At 51.4% G+C, this 23,010-nt stretch overlaps 9 protein-coding genes across 9 annotated transcripts; 4 read left to right on the top strand and 5 right to left on the bottom strand.

The window, feature by feature from the left end:
- Positions 1–4: 4 nt before the first annotated feature.
- Positions 5–1,530, top strand: N7459_006739 (uncharacterized protein; the record flags this gene model as incomplete). Its single annotated transcript, XM_056945907.1, has 2 exons — positions 5–462; positions 528–1,530. 2 exons carry the CDS (start codon positions 5–7, stop codon positions 1,528–1,530), a joined length of 1,461 nt encoding a protein of 486 aa, XP_056797906.1.
- Positions 1,531–1,886: 356 nt separating this feature from the next.
- Positions 1,887–2,847, top strand: N7459_006738 (uncharacterized protein; the record flags this gene model as incomplete). Its single annotated transcript, XM_056945906.1, has 6 exons — positions 1,887–1,908; positions 1,965–2,023; positions 2,079–2,145; positions 2,221–2,426; positions 2,487–2,749; positions 2,811–2,847. The coding sequence occupies 6 exons, from the start codon at positions 1,887–1,889 to the stop codon at positions 2,845–2,847; spliced, it is 654 nt and encodes a 217-aa protein (XP_056797905.1).
- Positions 2,848–3,755: 908 nt separating this feature from the next.
- On the bottom strand, positions 3,756–4,948 carry N7459_006737 (integrase zinc binding domain-containing protein; the record flags this gene model as incomplete). The annotated part of the gene is made up of 6 exons (XM_056945905.1): positions 3,756–3,836; positions 3,881–3,932; positions 3,999–4,138; positions 4,189–4,243; positions 4,299–4,421; positions 4,479–4,948. 6 exons carry the CDS (start codon positions 4,946–4,948, stop codon positions 3,756–3,758), a joined length of 921 nt encoding a protein of 306 aa, XP_056797904.1.
- Positions 4,949–5,818: 870 nt separating this feature from the next.
- N7459_006736 (uncharacterized protein) lies at positions 5,819–6,211 on the bottom strand (the record flags this gene model as incomplete). Its single annotated transcript, XM_056945904.1, has 1 exon — positions 5,819–6,211. The coding sequence occupies one exon, from the start codon at positions 6,209–6,211 to the stop codon at positions 5,819–5,821; it is 393 nt and encodes a 130-aa protein (XP_056797903.1).
- Positions 6,212–6,956: 745 nt separating this feature from the next.
- On the bottom strand, positions 6,957–9,983 carry N7459_006735 (putative cytokinesis regulator (Byr4); the record flags this gene model as incomplete). The annotated part of the gene is made up of 2 exons (XM_056945903.1): positions 6,957–7,510; positions 7,571–9,983. The coding sequence occupies 2 exons, from the start codon at positions 9,981–9,983 to the stop codon at positions 6,957–6,959; spliced, it is 2,967 nt and encodes a 988-aa protein (XP_056797902.1).
- A 971-nt stretch (positions 9,984–10,954) lies between these two features.
- On the top strand, positions 10,955–12,162 carry N7459_006734 (uncharacterized protein; the record flags this gene model as incomplete). The annotated part of the gene is made up of 4 exons (XM_056945902.1): positions 10,955–11,096; positions 11,149–11,363; positions 11,426–11,732; positions 11,798–12,162. 4 exons carry the CDS (start codon positions 10,955–10,957, stop codon positions 12,160–12,162), a joined length of 1,029 nt encoding a protein of 342 aa, XP_056797901.1.
- Positions 12,163–12,684: 522 nt separating this feature from the next.
- N7459_006733 (putative NADH-ubiquinone oxidoreductase, subunit G) lies at positions 12,685–15,235 on the bottom strand (the record flags this gene model as incomplete). Its single annotated transcript, XM_056945901.1, has 5 exons — positions 12,685–12,787; positions 12,845–14,726; positions 14,795–15,001; positions 15,054–15,077; positions 15,130–15,235. 5 exons carry the CDS (start codon positions 15,233–15,235, stop codon positions 12,685–12,687), a joined length of 2,322 nt encoding a protein of 773 aa, XP_056797900.1.
- A 1,034-nt stretch (positions 15,236–16,269) lies between these two features.
- On the bottom strand, positions 16,270–17,997 carry N7459_006732 (putative ER to Golgi transport protein (Sly41); the record flags this gene model as incomplete). Its single annotated transcript, XM_056945900.1, has 2 exons — positions 16,270–17,535; positions 17,605–17,997. 2 exons carry the CDS (start codon positions 17,995–17,997, stop codon positions 16,270–16,272), a joined length of 1,659 nt encoding a protein of 552 aa, XP_056797899.1.
- A 2,106-nt stretch (positions 17,998–20,103) lies between these two features.
- Positions 20,104–22,950, top strand: N7459_006731 (uncharacterized protein; the record flags this gene model as incomplete). Its single annotated transcript, XM_056945899.1, has 7 exons — positions 20,104–20,211; positions 20,275–20,385; positions 20,442–21,494; positions 21,542–22,168; positions 22,253–22,532; positions 22,583–22,673; positions 22,734–22,950. The coding sequence occupies 7 exons, from the start codon at positions 20,104–20,106 to the stop codon at positions 22,948–22,950; spliced, it is 2,487 nt and encodes an 828-aa protein (XP_056797898.1).
- Positions 22,951–23,010: the final 60 nt, after the last annotated feature.

Here is a 23,010-nt window from a genome sequence, read left to right as displayed (position 1 = left end):
GACAATGAATAGTCCTTCTAAACAGAAAGGTCTTTTAGGTTCGATGACCGCCGAGGGGGAGAAAGCTATCGACCGGCCGACCGTTCTGGCCGATCCCCTTCTCGCGGGTACGATGGCCGGCACAGACGCTCCCCACCTCGAAATCGCTCTCGCCCCCGTGCCGATACCTGGGTGCCATCTAATCGAGGATACGGTCGGCCGCGAAGTCGCTCGCCTCTGGACTATCGCCGCCGTTCTCGAACACCTCCTTTCCAGGCCAGAGGCTACGGCCCAGGCGCTTACGGCAGAAGAAGATCGCCGCCCCGAAGAGTTTCACCTCGAAGGGATGACCGTTTGCGGTCGCCTCCCCCATCCTGGCGGTCTCGGTCGCCCTATAGTGAAGGGAGATCGCGCGATGTATCTCGCGGTCGCAGTAGCCCGAGACGGGGCCGAGATCCAACTCCAGGGAGCCAGGACCGTCGGGTCAATCGGCGAAACACTCCTACGGCACCCAGCAATGAGAAAGTCACTCGACCCTTTTCAACCAGAGCCAATACTACAACTGCCCTTCGCTCGCAAAGTCCCTCCCTAGCCCCTCGACGAGATCATCCCACGGACTTGAGCAGAGATCGGTTCCTCTCGCAATCACGACAAGTTTCGCCTACAAACATACCCACCGAATCCAGCGTGACATCCCGACGCTCATCTCCTTCGACCCATCCAGAAAGTGGTAGTCTGGCTCCACTCAAGAGTCGTAGCCGGTCACCTACTCGCCAATCACCCTCCCACCGTCCTTCGGTGACTCAATCATATCGAGATCGAGATAGTCATTACCGATCAGAAGCTACTGACACTAGAAGGGAACAAAATGACCTGGGGAATTTTTCTGGAAAAGAACCATCCGAACAATTGCATAGCCGGCACGGAAGCAATATACCAACTCAACCTAAGAAACGTGGGCTAAACCAGTCCCCGCCAGCTGGACCATCTCAGGGGCCAAGTACAGTACTTCCGCAAGGGCGTGGTCCTCAAAATCTCTCTTTACTGTCAGCGCCCACTCGCCCACGCCGTGGGCCAGGGTCCCGAGAGGGGCCTTGGACGGGAGCCCCGATTGCACGGCGCGGACCACTCACAACTACGTCGTATAGTGCACCGTCAGGACCTCGAGCTTCTTTCACACCTCCGGTTCCTGTGGGAGGAAGTTATCGGTATTCAGCTCCCCGACAAAATACCTGCGTCTCGCCTGTCTCATCTTCGCCTGCAGCAAAACCACCGAATCATTTGGCGGGATTGCATACCTTTGTTCTTGGGGGCAAAGCTTTGCCATCGATTTTCGATACCGCGGCAGAGAAGCGACTTTCCCAACTTGAGGCCGATCAGGAGAAATTGCTTGAGCAGATTGCTGAGGCGCAAGGTTCGAAGAGAGCAGGACTCAGCGACTGGCACCGACTCGATCGAGAGAGCTCAATCTGCGCACTTAAAAGCGAATTAGCAGAGGGCCATCTACAGCGCATGGCCGATGAGAGCGTTGGAGGAGGAATCCCATTTTAATAATGCCCGTGCCAGTGCTTTGTTTCACAATCGGAAAGAATTGGTGTGGATACCGGGCGTACAGCAGCCAATAGCCGTTGTTGAACAGATTCATTTTTACTTGACCTTTACTTGACATTGTTTCTTTTCTCCGGTTATCTTCTCTGTGATAAAGCAGTAGCCGATTGGTATATTCAATCTGATCGTGGAGAAGGTTGAGCAAGGCGATCGATTCCCAGTACAATACATATTTGAAGGCGGTGCAGCGGCGGTCCGGAGGCGGAGGCGCGTGTACCTGATCGGCACTTCTCCCTTCCATTTGGTTTCGTGTCAACAACGACTCTTCCCTCCTCAACCTTCTTCTGCCCACTGCAACCATGAATATCTTCAGGCTTTTAGGTGAGAGAGAAAAAAAGAAACTGGTCTTTATTTGGTACCACATGCTGACGAGTTAGCCGATTTTTCTCACCTGGCATCGATATTCATTCTTCTCCAGAAGATGAAGTCATCCAGTGTACGCCTCATGATCTCTCTCGTCTTTGCTTGCTTCCGCTAATTCAGGATCACAGAGCTGTTCTGGGCTATCCTTCAAGTCGCAAGTGCTTTACCTTTTGGTCTTTGTCACTCGCTATCTTGGTGAGTATCATCCTTGGTTGGGCCTTGTAATTATTCGCCTAGATTTGCTGACATGAGAACTCATCCACTGTCTAGATCTGTTCTGGACATTCACTGAGTCGCTCTATCTCACCACCTTTAAGCTCCTCTTTATCGGTTCTTCTGCCTATATCATCTACCTCATGCTCAACGATTACAAGCCCACCCATGACCCCAACATTGATACGTTCAAGGTCCAATATTTGCTTGGAATAAGTGCTATTTTCGCTCTGCTTTTCCCCCACGACTATCGCCTCTCTGAGGTATGTGGCTTATGTGGTTTGCGAGAATGTGTGCGACGGATCCTCGCTAACGGTACCTAGATTCTCTGGACGTTCTCCATCTGGTTAGAGTCGGTCGCAATTCTTCCCCAATTGTTCATGTTACAACGTACTGGAGAGGCGGACACGATCACAACACACTATCTGTTTGCTCTGGGGCTTTACCGGGCTCTTTACATCCCAAACTGGCTATACCGGTATTTTACTGAGGCCTCATTCCAGCGATCTTTCCAGCCTGTTCCTATCATTGCCGGTATCATCCAGACCTTACTCTACTCGGATTTCTTCTACATTTACTACAATAAGTAAGCACTGCCATGCATTCGCTCTCAATGCAAATGGAAAGCCGACTAATTCCTGGGGCAGGGTGCTGAAAGGAAAGAAATTCTCATTGCCTGTCTAGTATAATGTGCTGGACCTTTCGGAGGGATTGGATCTGGCTTTGAGTTGGTTCAAAAGTCAAATATTCTCATGTCGTACCTGCGAATTGATTCCCATTCCTGCCACTTCGATACAGCATAAGAACCTCGAAGTTAGGGACGATATGATCATGTTCTATCTTGGTACACTATGTTTGGCTTAATTTAGTCTGCAATGGTGCCCTCATGGCTACCATGGATTTGGATGGACCATTCAACGGCTGCGGATATTTATATTCCTATACAGCTGCTATGGATATGGGGAATCCTGTTATGACGCCAGAACGCCCTATCATCCAATTTATAGATGCCGAGGCCTCCCCACGGTGATTCACCTGCCGGTCTTCAGCGAACATATCTTAATTAGATGCATCTAATTTCAATGCTGTATTCGAAAGTTTAACCTGTATTGTCTCACTGCAGTCTCGCTCTGTTTGGCTTGCCCATTCCCCCTGCCTTGTCTTCTTTCCATTTTTCTTTCTTTCCTTTTTTTGATAAGCCTCTCCGGTGTTAGGTGGCCAATTCAAATGCTGCAGAGATAGACTAGTAAAAATCACAACGAACGCCGCAAATCACACCTTCGATCTCTCAACAGCACTTCAATGTGCAACCACAAGGGAATCAAAAATCACGTTGGGGTTGAGTCCCGTAGGTTGGAACATATCCTGCTGTATAGCTTAATTGCGAGGGTGGCACAGATAGATCGGTGGCAAAAGGGTCCAGTGTACCCGTGATGGAGTGTGAGAGGCTGTTCATTGGTCCATGGGAGGATCTGACACCGGCGCCAGGGGTAGAACGACTCTGAAGAGTTTGATGATTTTCGATCCATCCACTGTGACCATGCAGTTGACTGAAGTAGTCAGACTGTGCTCGGTCTAGAGCCATTTGCCCACTAAATGTCGACTCTCGTCTTGATATTGGCGGCGATGGCAGCTTCGGAGATCGTGACACCATCTCGAGGCGAGGTGACCCCCTTCGAGAATTAGGCGGCGTCAGACGAGACCCACCTCGACGCACTTGGCATGTCGGACAAATCTTGACAAATCGGGAGATGAGCTCCTTCGGTACCCTAGGGGATCAATGGTCAGTCGCTAGGCCTGAATTGATTGTATGTATGGGTTCGCCTGAAACTTACCATGAATAGATACGTCGCACTTGAGCAGAGGTCTTGTCGCGGCCGCCATGCTGGCATTGCTGATGCGCCTTGGTGAGTATTTTGAACAGTTTCTCACGAATTGCAACTGGCTTTCCCTCATGGCAGATCATCTTCCGGCACTAAATATCCTGATTAGGACTGAATGGAACATGGATTGGAGGTGACTTACATCCGTCGTTCCAATACCGACAGTCTGGAGCTTGAACATCTTCTTGACCCAAAAACTAGCTCATTTAGATACGTGGAGAAGAAGTGCAATAGGATGACTCCATTACTCACCGAAATTGAGCAGACTCGACTGCGGTATCTTTCGGGTCAATCAGTACGGTTTTGATATTCCGCGCTCGCTGTGCGTGTATCAACGCTTTGTCCTGTTTCTTGACCGACAGATCATCGACGTAGCTAGCGAAAGCATTCCATGAGCACAGTGACGAGATGGGTTAAGCTTTTGTCACACACCTTTGCATCAATTGGTCAAACTCCTTCACGTCAGGGAACCCGTCAAGAGGAGGTAACACGGGCTCTGATAGCATGGTTCCCTCGTTACGGGAGTCTTGACTTTCAATCTCCGTTTCGTTGAGAGCATCTCGCAGCGGCAGGTATCGCGGAGACTGTAGATAGCGGGACTGGGTCATATACTGTGGGGGTGGATGGTGGAGTCTCATCTCGTCCGAAGTTGACATTGATGGAATCGTATGATCTGATGCATATTGTAGATGCTGCATGCTCGGTGACAGGCTCGACTGTTGCCCAAAAGGCGCAAACTGGGACCCATAGGGGTTGAAGGAAGGCTGTGGAAAGTGGTACGATCCAGATCCTGTCGTGCTGAACTCATGGCCATCTGGGTGGCTGTAAGTCCCTGGAACTGCCATCTGTTGACCCATGAGATAATTGTCATGTCCTTCATTGCGCCTGGCGAAGCTGCCCATCGTGCGAGATTGGCGAAATTGACGGACCGACGTTCACTGATCTCCCGTTCTTGCCCACACTGTGGCCCTGAGAAGGTATAAAGAAAGAGAGCAGGAAAGAGAGCAGGAAAGAGGATGGGATACAGAGCCAGAGCTAGGGATAGCTCGGAGCGTTGGCGATCCACTGCAGAGAATTAAACCAGTGGTATGGCAGACAGACTTGACACGAAGAGAGTCACGGAGCATGAGTAGCATCCACTGGGCGACAATTGCATTAAAAAGAACCCGTAAGCTCCCAGGGAAATCTTGCAGGACATGACCGATGCCCAAGACAGTGCACGAGACCATGTCGAAAAAGAGTGGGCAAAAGAAAAAGAGGACATCCCTGGACGACGAACAGCAAATATTCCACAGAAAAAGAAATGACCGAGCCAGACGAGTCGAGCAACCAACTCTGTAAGGTACTGGTAGAAAGAGTATCACCCAAGCTTGCAGGGAAGAAATGTGGCATGGGTCAAAAAGCAAATCGAAAATAGGAAAGTAAAAAGAAAAGAAACGAAAAACATAGCAGAAGGACTGGGGTTCGTGGTCGAATTCTTTCCGACCCGCCGAAGCAACTGAACAGTGCAAGCAGGCTGATACGACAGCGCATACAAGCAATGGTGATACGGAATTCCAGCCTGCCGCCACTATCTGCCTCATGGAAGGGCCACGTTGGGCTAGTCGAGGCTACCTATGAGAAGAAGCCGTGTGAGGAATCGGCCTCTAGAATGTGGCCGACAGCACCGGGGGGAAGAATAGGACCTCCCCGACTTGCGACGGAACAACAACCCCCCGGAAAAGAGAGGCGAATTGTGTCAACAGGGCTTTGTTTCTGCAGGTTTGCCTCCGTCAAACAAAAGTCGGGCTGGAGATTGCCCCGGCAAAAGTCCAAACCTGCACGTAGCCGAGGCGGAGCATGGATGAGGCGAGTTTCCACTGCGCTGGGGCGAGGGCGAGGGCGAAGGCGAAAGCAGTAGGGCATTGAATGGGCCGAAGGACAACTTCCCCTGCTGTGCCACCGCCTCGCGCTTTTTTGATTGCCAGATCGTGAGCTGTCAGGAAGCCTTCTAGCAGGCGTGACCTTGACGTGGCGTCGATGCCAGGGCCGCGGGGATTGGGTCTCGTTGACAGGCAATCAAATGCAGCATGCGGGATGGCAGGATTGCATGCGTTTGGCCCGTCCGCGATAGGTGAGACACCGTGTTCGATGGACTTGGCACCGGACCCTCGCAGCACGGGCATCTGGGCCAGTCGCAAACCGAAAAGGGGCTCGAAGCCAGAGAGCGTTATACAATCTATCACCCGGTGTCACGCTGCTGCTTCCCGATCCTGATCTTTGAGTCGTCCATGCCGCAGGAAAAAAAAGGAAGAAAAAAAAAGAGAGCGAAGAGTCACTGCCGGCACCAACTCCGCTCAAAATCCGGAGTCCGAGGTGTTTCGGATCTGCCTGGGGGGAATGTAGTCATTAGATTCGACTCTGGCAGCATGGATCTTCCCTGTTGACCTGATACGGACACTAGACCACGACGAACAGAGCATGGTCCCCGCAAGAAAGAAAAGGAGAGGAAGAGAGGGCGGGTCAAGAAGAAGAAAAAGAAGAAGGGAAATAGGGAGGCAGCCAGCAAGCAATCATCCAAGTAACAAGGAATCATTTGCGGGAGTTCCGCCCTGTGACTGATATTGATATCCCCTTTGTTCTTCTCGATATCTCGTTATTAGGTTGGGTATGTATGTACTTGAGAACAGGCTATAATTACAGACCGCTTTCTGAGAACCGTAAATTCGTGTTCGGCCAGGATCGTCAGGGCCGAATTAGGGTGAAGGTCTTTATGTCATAAAAAGAGTTCGTGTATCCGAGTTCGCCCCTCAAATCCCAGGGAACGACCTCACGGATGGACAATGTGTGCAAGGGGCGGGGGGAGAGCGCAAAAGAAAGGGGGTTCTCCAGAAAGTTGAGTCGGATCACCAAGGGTGGCAAAGGAGCCGCTCAAGCGGTTAGATCCCCCATGCCATCAGCCACTAAATCACGGATGGCCCATTGCCAGGGACTTTCACGACCCCCTCGATCAAAACCTACCCACTTCTCTACCTTGCGCCTCCACTTCTCCTCTTCGGCCCGCTGTCGTCGAATGAATTCCGGACCGACATCGAATTCCTCTGTGATAGGTCCTTCGTCGGAGGACTCACCCGCACTCAGGTCGTCACCAGTAGGAACGCAGGAGCTGTCCAAGGCTCGTCCGGCCGCACTAACACTCTTATCTTCCAAGTCATCTAAGCCCGCGAAAACGTCATCCTCGTCTTCAGGTGGCATCCCATCTTGATATCCACAGTCGAGGGACCTTGCTCGGAGCCAACACATGCGGTGTGGATCAAAGACCATCCCACCAACAGTCTGCACGTTTTGCATGGTACCCATATTGGTAATGAGGGCGGGTGCAGGCTTCGGTGATTTGGATATGGTGGAAATATCAAAATCCTGCACGAGGTTTTCGTTTCCTTCCCAACGAAAAGCTGCCGGGTTGTACCGCATGCCCCTTACAGCTAAATATGCCAATGTCAGTTCTGTCCGTTCGTGAAGAATGATTTAATTGGATTTTTTACACTTAGCGTCTTGGACCCCGGATCCCATAGGCTTGATCAAGTGTGGTTTGGTAGGGGCCTTTGTCACCGCTTTGGGTTTCCGACTTCGAAGTGGGGCGGCATTTGGGGAGATGCGAGAGACAGGGTGAGCTTTCCAGTTCGAATTGAACGACCCGAGCGGATTCACGTCACGATTCCTTGAATTCATGGAGGCAATGCGTTGTTCTCTCGCGTTCCGAGAAGCATTGGTGTCTCTAGCAAATCTTGGAGTTGGATTGGGTGGTTTGGAGGTCGAGAGTGGTGTGGATGAAGGGGTTAGGGCTTCACTAGGCGGAGTAATATGGCTTTGGCTGAGTCTGGTGCGTACAGATCTGGGCGCTCCTCGGCCAGCAGGATGCTTGACAAACTTGCTTTCGGCAGAAGCAGAGGTTGGCAAATCATCAAATGATTCGAGCTCAGTTCCATCTCCAAAGTTGCGCCTCCTTGTCGGGCAGGTGAGGGCACGGTCGTCGCCCTGATTTACCGTTTCTGTGCTCTTATCGCCGAGACTCAAACGAAAAGAGTCATTGCGAGTAGACCGTGACAACCGGGAGAACGTGCCTTGCGAGCTGAGAAGATCGCCGGGGCTGCCAGAGTTCGCGCGGCGAGAGGGGCGATATGTCTTCACATTCGCATGATGGGATTGTTTTTCCAACGCGCCAGCTGAATTGGATGGACCCGGTATCCGGCGAGTTGAGGACCTTATATCCGTTGTGGTTTGCCCGACCGGTGTCGTAGGTCTGTTGTAAGAGGAGCGAATAGCTCCATCATGGTGAGAAGGCAACCGCTGAGAGGTCAATGCTGGAGCAGCAGAGTGCACTCCACGAATCGCAGGTAGGGATCGCTTAGTCCGCAAGTGTCTACTGGGAGGGTTGGATTTGTGGACCGATACGGGGTTCCTGACATTCCGGGTTCCGGGGAGCTTTCGGGCAGAGGTCGTTTGTGTCGGGGAAGAGGAGAGTGCAGCGGTTCCCGGCAGGCTAGAAATAGACGTTTGAGATGCGTGACCGAGGAGAGATTGAGGTCTTTGAAACTTGGAAAGCGGTGCACCACTCTCTGAGACAGTCTCCAGGTGCGTAGAATGAGTTCGATCATGACCGGACAGACGTGGTATGCGAGTGCGAGGAGAGCTTGCGGAATTGGTAAACGTCAGAGTCGTTGCAGGGCGACGCGTAGGACTCGCCGGCAATCCTTTATTGCATTTGACATTGGGGTTCAAGGTCAGCTTTCCTGAGGCAAAAACCCTTCCGTTATCAACTTCGATACCAGAGAAAAAGTCTTCTGCGTCTGGCATGCCCGGTAAGCCCTGGCCTTCTTCCGGTCCACCGGAGACATCAGTAGCATTGGCCTCTTGGCGTTTCTGAAGGGATCTATTGAAATCGAGAGGACCATCTGGAAGGATAAGGCCATCCAGTCCGTCATCTTCACTTTCTCCAGTCAGACAGCTTGAAACACTCGGACTGGCGATAGATATAGAGGAGCTTGGTAATGAACATATAGAGGAGTTTGGTAATGAACGTCCATCTCTAGCGGTGCCACCAACCCGGACACCAATGCTACCTTCGGACCATTCAAGGTCAAAATCATCTAGGCTTGGACTGGAAACTCCGGTGGCATCCTTTCGGGTCGAAAGTTGGAGAGGTTGGTGATCAGGAGGTAGCTCCAGGTCTCGATCATATTCGTCTGCTTCTTGTTGTACTGACTGGTCAAGCATAGGGGCAGGGATGGTGTTTCTTTGTGGGGACCGAGGAAGCGGGGCTCTGATTGTAGGAATATTTGAATAGGCAGACTCGTCAATCTCATCCTGAAATCGATCTAGAGATGTGAGAGCTGCTGCTTTCAGGCGAGTCGAAATATCTTCATTCCAGGACGGCGACCCTTTAAATTTCACTGGGCTGCTTGCTGTAGAGCTAACCTGTCGGATTGTCTCTGGAAAGGCCGTATCTCGGGGTATTTTGAGCTCTAGCATTGAGCCCGGGGCTGGGAGCTCTACATCGTCTGACCAGTCATCCACAAAGGTCCTCTTCGGCTTGCAAGTCGATAAGCGTCTGATTTTGCCCCCTAGGAGCGCCGATTTGGGAACATTTGCGGGAAGAGGGATTCCGGCGTTTTTGGCAGAGGTAAAGGCTTCTTCTTTCGCCAGGTCATCATTGTCGTGTAAAAAGACTTGCCAATCTTCATCCCCGACGTTGGAATCAAGATCGGAACGGGCAGATCGACGGGACGAAATTGAATCACGATGTCCACAGGGCCGCAAGGATGGATTGGTGATGGACCCCGCGCTCGATGCGGCACGGGATTGAAGGCCATCGTTGAGTTGCAAGTCACCGTCGTCATCCCAGCACTCGATCGTCTGGTTCTCATACGCTCGTGATTCTGTCGTCAGAAAATCCATGGCGGACGAAACGGAGCGGCGACCGAGCGAGCAAGGACCACAGAACGAACCACCCGTTCTACAGTGTCGACGATCAGGTAGCAGACTCGACACTTTGCAGCACTGACACTAGAAAAGAAAGTCGAAGAATGAACGTCATTCCGTGTTCATGGACCGAGGAGCTTTGTCCAAAGCTTCTTGGGTGGCTGGTCGCCGGCTCTTCCGCTGGTCGCAACTGCCCCCAGACGGATAGGCGGTTGTGCGTCGTGGCTCTAGTATTGTGAACGGTGAATGGGGACGAATCTCAGCGAGGCTAAACTTGCTCGCTACAAAATGTCGAATTCTGCAGATAGCAGGTGAGTAGGAGCGGAGGGTGTTGAAGGGGGACAGATGTTGAGGTTTGTTAGGGGGCTGGATGGGATTCCTCGTAGATGAGCGTGCTAGTGGACGCGGTGGGGACGAAGTGCAACGCTGCCTGCCGGTATGCGACTCTCCTCTCTCCAACCGCACACGTTTTGCTGCTCAAAAAATTATTTAATATATATAAGATTAAATAAAATAAAGTGAGCGGCGAAACTGATGTCGATTTCATAGGCGGGAGGGGGCAGATGTACAGTAGGTAGAAGCTCGAGTATTACTGGCGTAGTAGTTGGCCTCGTTACGACAATGTGGACACGGCGCTGGTGCCTTTAGGTTCCTAAGGATGTATTGCTAGCAGCCATCCAAACTAGCCCGCATGCGTATTCGACCAACTTCTAGTGTTGTGAAGCAGGTGCCCGTCCTTGGTCCAGAAAAAAGAAAAAAAATAAAAAAGAAAAGCATCTCTTCAACAACAATTTTTCCAGGCAGGTCAAGCAGGGTATTCGACTTTCAATGCGGCCTCCGCCCTGATGCTTTCCTGGCTCACTCCCCATTGATCCTCCTACCAAAAGCTTGTCGAGACAGAGAGAGCTCAAGCAAAGTCCCATTTAATAATCACTATCTGCCACATCATGTCATCACCCCGTGTTGTGCGCATTGCTCGTTCTGACGAGGCTACCGCCTTTGTGCTTGTCCACGTTTGCCACACTGGACCCGGGGCACTCGACTTGACTCTGACAGCGACCGAAGGGGAATGTCCGTATAGCGCCATATGTAAGTTTTCACCGTCATCAAATGCGTCGGCCACCAGCTCATGCCTGGCCAGTGAAGCAGTCTCTTCTGAAGACCCTGCGCGTCAAGAATTACCAGGGGACTGACGAGGAATGGACTCGGGTCATTTGCCTGGTTTTGGGGCAATCCACTGGGACCGAAGAGCCGATCCCAGACGGTGGGATCGAATCCTTTGCCAGTATTGTGGGATCAGGAGAAGAAGATAAAGAACTAGTCATCACGATACGCAAAAGGGTCCAAGCTATCACAGTAAGTGATGTGACTCATCGGAGATCCTATATTCGGCGGAGCGATATTCTAACACAGCCTAGCAAAAACTTGGCGCTATCGTTCTCAGGCAGGACGATGAGCAAGCAATTGAGCTTTTTGAATGGGCGAATATGTCGGCTGCCAGGGCTGATGCGTTGGAGACCCGGTTCATCGACTTAACGAACCGCCATCGCACTGCCGAAGACACTATCCAAAGACTGGTTGAGCAACTAGAAGGACTTATGCAGACCAAGAGCCGGCACGAGCATCAATTAGTGGCGAATTTCACCCAGGTGCTAAATCAGAAGAAGTTGAAAATTCGGAACCAGCAGCGTCTCCTAGCGTCTGCTACTTCGGACCCTGTGAAAGGTACCAGCATTCTTTTCGGTGTTGAGGCGCTGGTACCATATACTGACTGTTGGTATCTCGTCTAGTATCTGAGATTCAGGCTGCCACTTGGAAGCGCGGCGGCGAAGGCGAAGCATTACAGCAAAGAACGAAGCGTGGAGTCAGCGATATTAGCAACGCAGATGACACAGGCAAGGGCTTTGAACCAATGAATGTCGATGAACAGAAGACCAAAGACTCTCTGATTGAACAGGACATTGACGAGGGAGGACAATCCACTCCTCAGTCTGGGGGGAAGACGAAGACACGGCTACCGACGATGAGTTGGACCGGTTGGCCGATACAACACAGTCTGCAGCGCCATCTAGGCGGGAACAGGCGTCGAGACATTCATCTCTTCAAGCGGCCCCGCCACGAAGACAGTTGCTCTTCATCCAGCGCCATCCAATGATGACGGCGGAGGCGAGCCCAGTGTCAGGTGGTGGTGCCGTGGAAGGCTCTAGGGGCGACACAGACGATGACGAGTTGTGAGATGGTTACTTCCAATGCAAAAAACAGATCTTCAAAACTCACGTAGAACTCAACAGAATGTGACAAGACTTTGCCGTGGACACCCACAGATTGTCAAAACGGAACCAGTTTCATCAATGCTCTCTCGTCCAGGATGTCCACCTACATTTGCACTCAATATTATCTCCGAGAATGGGATTGGAATTTTGTGAGCCTCGATCTTTTATGTACAAGTCATCCTCGTCCAATTATTCCCAGGCTGCACTGGAGAGCGGGCGAGGCCAACCACGGAAACTAGACGAAACGACGCCCAAGAAGACGGGCGGAAGAAGGCGGGACGGAAACAGAAGGTGGATAGGAAACGATACATCAAAGGGAGGTTTAAACGTGATACAAATAACAACGCCTGCGACCATTAGACGAACCATGGAATCGATTACCAGCTTGCAGAAAGGGATTCCCTTTAGCCGTAAAGCGCCTGCGGAGACATCTCCCCCGCAGCCATGAAGTTGGTCTCAGGGTTGCCGCTGGCTTTGGCAGCTGAGCAGCGGGCCATGGTTGGCGAGCTAAAAAGATTATTAGCATATAAATCATACATGAATCGATTGGGATCAAATGGGTACCTTCTAGAGATAACATCGGTGAAGAAGAAGTCTTCGATGACCTTCTTGAAAGGAGCTCCAGTGGTCGAAGATCCCTTGTTTTGATCGGCCAACTGCACCTTGCTCAACGCGCTGACAGAAGTGGGCTCGACAACATCGTAGCGGCGCATAACAGGGCTGATCTCCTCCATACGATCGCGCAGAGCCTCAATGTCATCATATGGGAGCGGGACGCCGAGGAACTCGCTGGTTGCACGAATGATCTTCCAGTCATCGCGAGCTGCGCCAGGTAGCGAAGTTGCCGCACGGGTGACCTGGACACGGCCTTCGGTGTTAATATAAGTGGCGGACTTCTCGGTATATGCTGCACCGGGCAGGACAACGTCGGCGAGCTGAGCACCACGGTCACCGTGGTGACCCTGGTAGATTACAAACGCATTCTTCGGGATCTCAGTCTGCGCAATCTCGTCTGCACCAAGGAGCCAGACCATCTTCGGAGTAGTCTGTGCAACCTCCGGGGACGGGGCCGTAAATCCCACCTCGTAAGCACCCGCTCGAGAAGCAGCCCGCTGCAGGACGTTGTAGCCTTGCCATTCGTTGCTGTGGAAGTTGGCGGCGTGTTTCTCAACAAAGCTGCCCACTGTCTCGAAGATAGATTTGGCATCGGGGTGCTCCGCAGCTGCACTGCCAACGACAATCATTGGTCGCTGAGCAGCACCAAGCTTCTTACCGAACTCCCCAGACAAGGCGGCCTTCAAGGCAGAGACATCGGCACCCAGGTGTTCATAATCGAAAGTACTTTCGAAATCCTCACCAACAAGCCCAACTTCTAAATCCGATCGCAGGTACTGCTTGCGGATGCGGGCATTCAGGACCGCAGCTTCATGACGAGGGTTCGTAGCAATAAGCAAGATCGCATCCGCCTCTTCAATGCCATAGATCTTAGAGTTGAAGAGGTAGTTGGAACGAACATCTATACCATGGGCAACTGGAGCACTGCCGCCAGGCTGGTCAAGTGCGAGGTTGTCAGAGCCTAATTTATTGGCCAGGTCCTTCATGGCGACAAGTGATTCGGCATCCACTAAATGGCCAGCGACTGCCTTGAACTCGTTCGTTTGCAGTTGCAGTTTCTCGTGAGCTGACGATATCTCCACCAGGGCCTGCTCCCAAGTTGCAGGAACAAACTTGCCCTCACGGCGAATCAGCGGAGTGGTGAGCCGCTGAGTCTTCAATCCATCACAAGCGAAGCGCGACTTGTCGTTGATCCATTCCTCGTTGATGTCGTCGTTTAATCTTGGCGTGATCCGCATCACTTCCATTCCTCGACTGTCTATCCGAATGTTGGAACCTAGAGCATCGAGGACATCGATTGACTCGGTGTGTTTTAGCTCCCACGGACGAGCTCGGAAGGCATAGGGTTTCGAGGTCAGAGCACCGACCGGGCAAAGATCGATGACATTCCCAGACATCTCAGAATCGAGATTTCGCTCCAGGTAGGTTCCTATTTGCATATCGTTCCCACGACCAGTGGTTCCCAATTCCGGAGCACCGGCGACGTCGTTCATAAATCGAACGCAGCGAGTGCAGTGAATGCATCGATTCATCGAGGTCTTGACCAAAGGACCGATGTTCTTGTCCTCTACAGCGCGTTTACCACCCGTCTCGTGGAATCGCCCACGATCGGCGCCGTAACGCATCGACTGATCCTGGAGGTCACATTCTCCTCCCTGGTCACAGATAGGGCAATCAAGAGGATGATTGGCGAGAAGGAACTCCATGACTCCTTCTCTGGCCTTGTGTACCAGCGGTGAATTGGTCTTGACAACCATCCCAGGTTGGACTGGCCAGGCGCACGATGCTACTGGCTTCGGGGCTCGCTCAACTTCCACGAGACACATACGACCTACAAATCCAAGGAGGCGCGTTAGCACAAGAACACGCCGATTTAAGTCAGTCACGAGCGGAACCTACAGTTTCCCGCAATCAACAGTTTTCTTCGTAGCTTGGAGTTAGCGCCAACAAACCTGAAAGATCTGGACAGAGGATACGAACTCGTGATAACAGTATCTTCCGGAGAGTAAGTAAGTATGACTAGGTACCGCCGTTGTGTGGTAAACGTCACATACCTGGGGATTGTTGCGCCTGCTTGCTCGCAAGCCTGAATGAGAGCCGAGCCGGCTTCGAAAGTTGTGAGAGAGTGAACAATGGCTTGGACAGGGATGATAATTACCTTCCACCGACACCTTCTTGCCATCTGGACAGTGTTGTCAGCATGTATTCATGATGAATAGAGACCTTCGACGTACCAATGGTGAGTTCCACCTCGGCTGCGCGAGGGGCTGTCGTCGCGAGAGTCCGGACCCTGGGCACCCGGAGATACCGGGCGGCCGCACGGAAGAGCTGCGGCCGCATGATTGGAATAACGTTGATGAAGGAGGAGGAGTTAGGGGGATGGTGTGGACGAGGGTTGGCAGCGGAACCTGGAAGGAGAAGCTGTTGTTCAGAGTCGGAATCTGCTAGTTTACATAATGGATGCTGACCATCCCTGGGATGACTAAAGCAGACTCGCAAATGCGATCACGCGGATTGGCTCGTTTATGCGGATTAACTATTGTGCCGCGCGCCGCATCAAAACCCACGCTCGTTGTGCCGGGCTTTTCCTTTTGGCCATCTCATTTCGTGGGCATGATTTATTGTAGGAGGCAGGATCCACGCTTCCCGTCTCCTCTGCAACATTGTCCTAGAGCAAACTCTTGCACCGAGCTGGAGCAGTCAAGGACAATACTGTCCGATGATGATTTTGTTCTTTACTGACGGTGGCTACATCCCCGAATGCCCCCTCGCAGAATCCCTGAGTCAATATCGAAAATGAAGATTGCTTTCCCCACAGACCCTCCACACCGAAATAGGTTCAAAGATACGCAGAGACTAGACTGGTGGAAACTGCTTTGTTGACAAGGGGGAACATCCGGCTATGTTGTTCCCCTGACGTCGGTTGGACCGTGACCCCTTTTCCTTGCCTCCTGATTTCGACAGCCTACAACTGGCCTAGCTCACGGAAGATCAGCGTGAAACTCAATTCCTCGAACTACAGGAATTAGCTTCTATACGGGGAAGGCCAGCCATTGATTCGCAAGTAGACTAGAAGTGATCACAAGGGGAGGAATAACGCTGGTTATGAGAACTTGCTTAAAAGGGACATGGGCGGGTAGTAGTCTGCTAGATTTGATGATGTCCACCTAAACTCATAGATTGGAATCATGTACATCCCACATGCGCAACCATTGTCATCCATGCTGGCACCAATGGATATACAGCAGGGAAAGCCGGGAAAAGTGCCAGAGATTCCGATCGGGTAAAACACCGCAGCGCCATGATATCGTACATCAGACAAGCCTTCCTAGAACAAAAACACAGATAGAATAGAAGAAAGAAAGGAAGAAATGCTATGCCGCTGCAGGAGAATCGCTGGGTTGCCACGTTGACTCTTGCTTGGTTCCAGGTAGCAAGGTTCGGGAAACGCTGGTCCCTCGGGGTCGGACGCGTCCAGGTCCATCGTCCTCTTTCTTGGAACTGTTGGAAGGCGTGATGTTAGACGTGGACCCCTCCAACGGTCTTGCCCCAGGGAAGGCGTAACCATTTGAATCCCACGGCTTCGTTGAATGTCGGACATTCAGAGGCAGGATGGATTCCCGGGCGCGGAAGTGGTCCGCATTTGCTCGTTGATCAGCCACATCGTCGTGACTGTTACGATCATAAAGGTAGAGGCCCACAAAAGTGAGACCGATCCCCAAAGCTTGGATCGGGGTGGTCGAGCTGCCAAACCACAAAATTGCCACAACGATGACAAAAACCCGCTTGACAAGGGAGGCGACGGAATAGGAGACGGGAGAGACCATCGACAGAAGCACGAATGCCAAAATATTCTGTGCAAAGTGCGACACACCGTTGAAGATGAATTCACCCACCAGGGCGCCATGGTCGAGAGAGCCCTGCTTGCCCGATAGAGATATCACGCCGTCTTTGATGAAGTCAGATAGCAAGGGATATCCTTCGCTAATGAACCAGATGGGCAACGTGAGAAAGAATGCCAGTCCGGAGCAATAGCAAAGCAGATTAAGCTTGTCTAGCTTTCGACGTACCGGGTGCTGCGCCTCAGACTCGGAACGCTCCGCCTCGTTGAAAAGCTTCTTGGAGAAAATGTTCTGGGAAACGAATACTATGGCAGCTAGAAAGGCGCAGATTATCCCGAAGAAATTAGTGGATATTCCAGTGGAGCATGCGAGCATGACCCCAACCGTGAGTGGGACTAGCGACATATATGTTGCTTTTGCGTATCGAATGCGGAACAGAAGACGATATGCCAGAACAGTGAAGAGAGGCGAGAGGCCCTTAATTGTGTGAACCAAGGACACTGGAATCTGAGAAGTGGCCATTGAGCTCAGAATATGCCCGGCCAGCTGAAATACAGCCAGAGGTAATGCAGTCGAGATCACGTCGCGGGATGGGTACCGAATGCCATATTTGAGGATAGGTACGCTTTGTCGCAACCACGGCACCACCGTGGATAAATAAACCAGCAGCAGACACCAGAAAGAGACAAATGCAAATTGAACTATAGTCAATGTAATGGGCATCGGGAGAGCATTCAAAATGGATTTTGATGATGTGTTGGTGAGAGCGGAAGTGAAGTACCAGATGAGGCAAAGGACCTAAACAGACATTAGCTTAGCAACCCGGGGCAGGAGAGGGTCTGTTCTCAGGGCAGCTTTGGGACATACAATCAAACGATAGGATACTGGTGCACGTAGAGCTTCCGCCAACTCCTGTGCGTTCGCACTCATACTGCCGTTGCGTGTTCGGATGGTTGTGATGGCCTCGCTGATGCTTTTTCGGGGTCGATGTTTAGGGTTCCTCGCTGACCCATTGGCGTGGTCCCGAGAGTAGAGTGCCGACTTTCGTGGCTCCCATAGACCATTGGAAGAGTATTTGACCGAGGGGCTAGGATTTGTGCGGCTGGACCCCGAGGCTGCTTCAAGGGGATCTTCGTAGGGAGGGAACTTGTCGACGGGGCTGCTCGTCGATTGAGAGATCGAGGGTTTGGCTGGTATCTGTAATTCGGCTTGACGCATGGACGACCGGCGTCCATGGCCGGTCACGGTGGCTGTGGCCATTGTCTGCGGCCAGTAAGCCCAAGCTTCATTCGACCCAGGCAGACGCACATGTCAACTCCCGCCCAGCGGTGCCCATCCTGTCGGGATTGCATCTTACTTACCTGGACGTGGGGGTGAAGAGCGGCCAGGAGTGCTTCCACAGATACGCTGCCCCGGATGCACCGCAGGTTGTAGGAAATGAGTGCAGTTCGTTCGTCGATGACGAGTCGTCTCCCACCCGTGGACGAATAGGCGTCGAGAATGGATGACACGGGTGCGGCAGGAGAATCAGTGCAGGACACAAGTGATGTAGCCCGTCAACAAAGCTGTATCAGATGAGAAGCACCAATGAAATGAGAAAGGATGAGGGGGCAAATTATGCATATAGGGGGAGGAGGGAATTGAAGGTTAATTTGGCCCCAAGCATGGCTTCGACAGGTGCGCTGTACGGACAATACTGCAGCGATACACGGTCGGAGAGCGCCGAGCGAAATGTTGACATCTCAGCATGCAGCCCCCCCCCCCCCCCCCCATATAATATATGCAATATGCAATAATATACATATGTACCTGTTACACTGGGCTTAGTCTCTCTCCGTAAGCATAATAATGTCCATCTCAGAAGGGATGTACCTATTGAGCATAATTAGTTGAATTGACGGCAAACTTGTTTGAGAGGACTCCACCCGTCACCAAGTATCGAACTTCCGAAATGAAGGAGGTTCTTAACTCTTCTCACCTTCTTTACCACTGCCACCAAGTGTCAAGGACGAGATCCTATTCCATACCATGTATGGTATATGCCGACGGGTAACCATCAGTACGCAACTCCACCTGGCCAGCAAGCGCCAGGTGCATTTCAGGGTCCACGGACCGTCAGGTGGCTCTGGCCGTATCACCCTCGTATTATTTGACCCATGTTCTAGTTCGCTTTAGATACTACGCTGTACATGCACCTCAATTACAGGGCCCGGTGGAACTACCCGAGTCCGTGTTCTACAGCATGTACACAGGCATTGATGTTCGTGATCGCACTTTCGAGTAAGTGCCGGGAATGAGCCTTCCGTTGTATATCAATTTCTACACTTCCATGGCCCCGCCATGCATTCCATGCCCACAAAGTTTTCGGAAAGAATCACCATCACGATCCCCGCTTCGGTCTTCATATATATATTAGCTAACATCTGTATAGAGAAAAACAGGTCATGAATCGTTCAAGGTCTGGGCGATGTCTGACCAATTACGACGCAGAACATACAACGGTTCCGTTGTCTTAGAAATGCTTCTCATACCAGGAGGGCTGGCTGCATTTCTCTAAGATTTGCACGGCATGTATCATCATGAATCGATGTATCGATTAGTGGATGCGCTTATAAGCGGCATTCATGATCGTGATGTTGTTCATTGAGGATCAACCGGAATGCTCTCTAGACCACTCGCAATGCTTCCCATGAATATCGTCCCCGGCTTCTCCTTTCGTAAAACCTAGGCATTAGTCTTTGAATGCCATTACGTTGACGATAGATGACGAGCTGCCTTGGGCCTCTTCTATTCCCCCATTGATTAGGAGCCTAGTCTTCTGGTTGTCTCCTAAAACGACCAATCGTCGATACTGCCTACTACCAGAAAGGAGCAGCGATACGAGTTGGGAATAGGGGCCGTGTTCCTTTGGCGGCTGCATGGGGTTTGCTGAACTGGCCTGAACTAGGCAGCTCCTCAGATTGACCAGCACTGGGCCCAGGAACCCAAAGCTTGTGGCCCTGAACAATATTTGTCGCTGGCAGCGAGTTGTGGAGAAGATCTGGTCGGTCATTGGGGTCACTTGTGGCAAGCATCACCGATCTCTTTCCGATCCCGTGATTTCATGCCCTTAGGCCTACAAACTACTTCCGTGCCTTCCCAATGCCCTACCCAGATAGTTGTCTGTTCCCTGGTTTCCCTGGCCATGGCGGTCTTCCTTTCCTTCCTCTTCGCTTTTTTCTTCCAACCTCTCCTCAATGTTGTGTTTTCCATCATCCGCCACTCCTCATACCATTCATTCTATTCCACGTAACCCTACGTGGATTTTCACGTGGTCTTTCTGTGTTTTGGTATCATATCCTCCGGCTGTGGTACCCGACGACCATTATGGCTTCCCTGAGTAGGCCCTCTAAGCTTGCCTGCACGACCAAAGATCCGAGATTCACTAAGGAGGGGGCTGACATACAAAACCTTTCTTTTGGACGCGAGCTGTCGGTGAGTGCCATAGTGTACAAAAAATTGCTCTCGTTGAATTCTCATGGTGCCTGATATCCTTAGGGCCATCGATATTCGAGCAGTCGCCGCAGCTCTTCGGATCTTGTTGAAACGGCAAGGTATGGACCTACGCAGAACGCCCCGAGTGAAGATGTTGAAGTCCCGTCAAGCAAGGTGAGTGCCAGATAACCATCCCAATTCAACACTTTCGCTCCGTCTCACAGCCCTAGAAGCAGAAGTTGGATCATGTCAATGTCGAATCTTTGGTCGGTCAGTCTTCCGAGCTTGAGAAAATTCTGGCAAAACTCTCGCCTAGAGCCATACCGATCATTCATTCAGAAACCGATCATGCCTCCACTTCACCACAGATTGACTCGCTCAACGAAACACCCCCGACTTCATGCCCGTCGCAAACCTTTGATCTAGTAGCCCAGGACGACAGGACTGCGGAACTACTTCGACTTAAGCAGGAACTGCTTGTGGCCAACTCAAAAATTGCTTTGCAAGAGCAGGAACTTGCCCAGACACGAGTGATCAAGCATACTTTGGACCAAGCGCTAGGTCCCCCTTCCGAGGCGGATTTTAATGGTCGTGAGATTACCGAGCAAACAATCACTCATCTACAGAGTGCTTTCAACGCCTCCAACCCAACCTATGGACCATTCCAGGATACATGGAGTGCACAGGAAGACTCACAGTCTGATGTATCTGACGCGTTGTCTGCTGGAGCCTATAATCGCGCCCGAGGACTTTGGAATCAACAGGGCCAATCGCAATTTGGGGTCGGAATTAACGGCCTTCCTTTTGAAAAGGCCTACGGCGAGATTTTACCGGGTTCCAACCTGGTGAGTCAGGAGTCGAGTCGATTCTGGAGTGGTTCGACTGCGTACCCTGCCTTTGCCGGAGGCTTGCAATCTCATAGGATACTTTCGGGTCCCTCAACTGGCACATGCGGCTTCTATTCCCGGCCCTCCAGCGCACAGTCTCGTTGTGCTCAAGTATCAGACCCTGCACCCCGTTTCTCTGTCTCCCAGGGAAGCCGGAATGGGCCATTTTCGGCAATTTCGTCTACTCCTTGGAGTGGTTTGACTTCCGGGCCTTCTAACAACTCGGTTGCGAAATCTCCTTCTTCTCCCATCACTAGATCTTCCAGTGCTTTTCAACAGATTGGGGTTTATCCAATGGCAACATATCATTCACGACCGAGTACAACAGCACTATCACCGACAGCCACTGAATTTACCACTGCTAACACTAATGGTGCCTCGTGGACGACTTCTTCGGTAGGCACCCCAATCGCTTCTTTTTACATTTGCACTCACTATTCTAGACTGGTGGCAATCCAATCCAATCCTACGTCTCACCACTTGAGCCACTGAACTATCGGCGTCTCCTAGACAAGAATGTCTCTTGTGACTGGAAGTACATCGTGGATAAAATCGTCTGCAACAATGACCAGCAAGCATCCATTTTCCTACAACAAAAGCTCAAGGTTGGTACCACCGAGCAGAAGTATGAGATTATCGAGGCTATAGTTAGCCAGGCCTACCCTCTCATGGTCAACCGATTCGGGAATTTCCTTGTTCAACGGTGTTTTGAGCATGGGACTTCTGACCAAGTCGTCGCCATTGCCAACGCGATTAGTGGTAATACTCTCAGCCTGAGTATGGACCCATTTGGGTGCCATGTGATTCAAAAAGCTTTCGACTGTGTGTCAGAAGAGCACAAAGCTGCTATGATTCATGAACTACTCAGTAGAATACCGGAGACGGTTATTCATCGTTACGCGTGTCACGTTTGGCAGAAGCTCTTTGAACTTCGATGGAGTGGCGAACCCCCACAGATCATGGTAAAGGTAAATGAGGCGCTGCGTGGTATGTGGCATGAAGTTGCTTTGGGGGAAACTGGAAGCTTGGTTGTCCAGAACATATTCGAAAACTGCGTGGAGGAAGAGAAGGTAAGAGACCCAGGGAATCTCGCACTGCCAAATAGTTGGCAGTCCTCACAATTCAGACCTAAAGAGTATGCTAACCTAAAAAAGCGACCTGCGGTTGAAGAGGTTCTGAACAAGCTCGATGTACTCGCTCACGGCCAGTTTGGGAATTGGTGCATCCAGCATATCTGTGAGCATGGTGGCCCGCATGACAAAAGTCGGGCCATCGAGCATGTTCTTCATTATGCTGTTGATTACAGTACGGATCAGTTTGCATCAAAAATTGTGGAGAAGTGTTTGAAGATCGGAGGCTCGGAATTCCTGGATCGATATCTCTCTCGAATCTGCACTGGACGTGCTGATCGGCCCCGAATGCCGTTGATTGACAGTGAGTTCACTCAACACTAAAAATGTGGCATCATGCTGAATTTGCTACAGTTGCGGGGGATCAGTACGGCAACTATCTCATTCAGTGGATTCTCATGAACTCTGCGCCTCACCAGCGTGAGCTTGTAGCTAGTCACATTCGGTACTTAATTGGCTTTTTATACCCCTTTACTGATTCCGAACTCTGACAATTATGCAATAGGAAGCACATGGTCTCCCTTCGAGGCTCAAAATTTGGCTCTCGTGTCGCAATGCTCTGCTGCAATCCATCTCATGCCACACGTCCTGGGCCTGGAACAGGCATGCAAGTTGGTCGCTTCAACCATTTCAATGACGACCGATTCTCTTCCACTGGTCAAAATGTTGGTCGTTTCAGCCGCGGCAATCAATGGGGTCCTGCTTATGCACCGTTCCGTTGAATCTCCTCCGTGTTTCTCCACGCGAGTGCTTATCTTACTCGGTCCTTCGCAAATCCATGG

Source organism: Penicillium hispanicum, assembly GCF_028827665.1.
Source record: "Penicillium hispanicum strain IBT 35686 chromosome Unknown utg000006l_segment0_segment0, whole genome shotgun sequence".
NCBI classification, from domain to species: Eukaryota; Fungi; Ascomycota; class Eurotiomycetes; order Eurotiales; family Aspergillaceae; genus Penicillium; species Penicillium hispanicum.
This window is presented reverse-complemented; position numbering and strand designations above follow the sequence as displayed.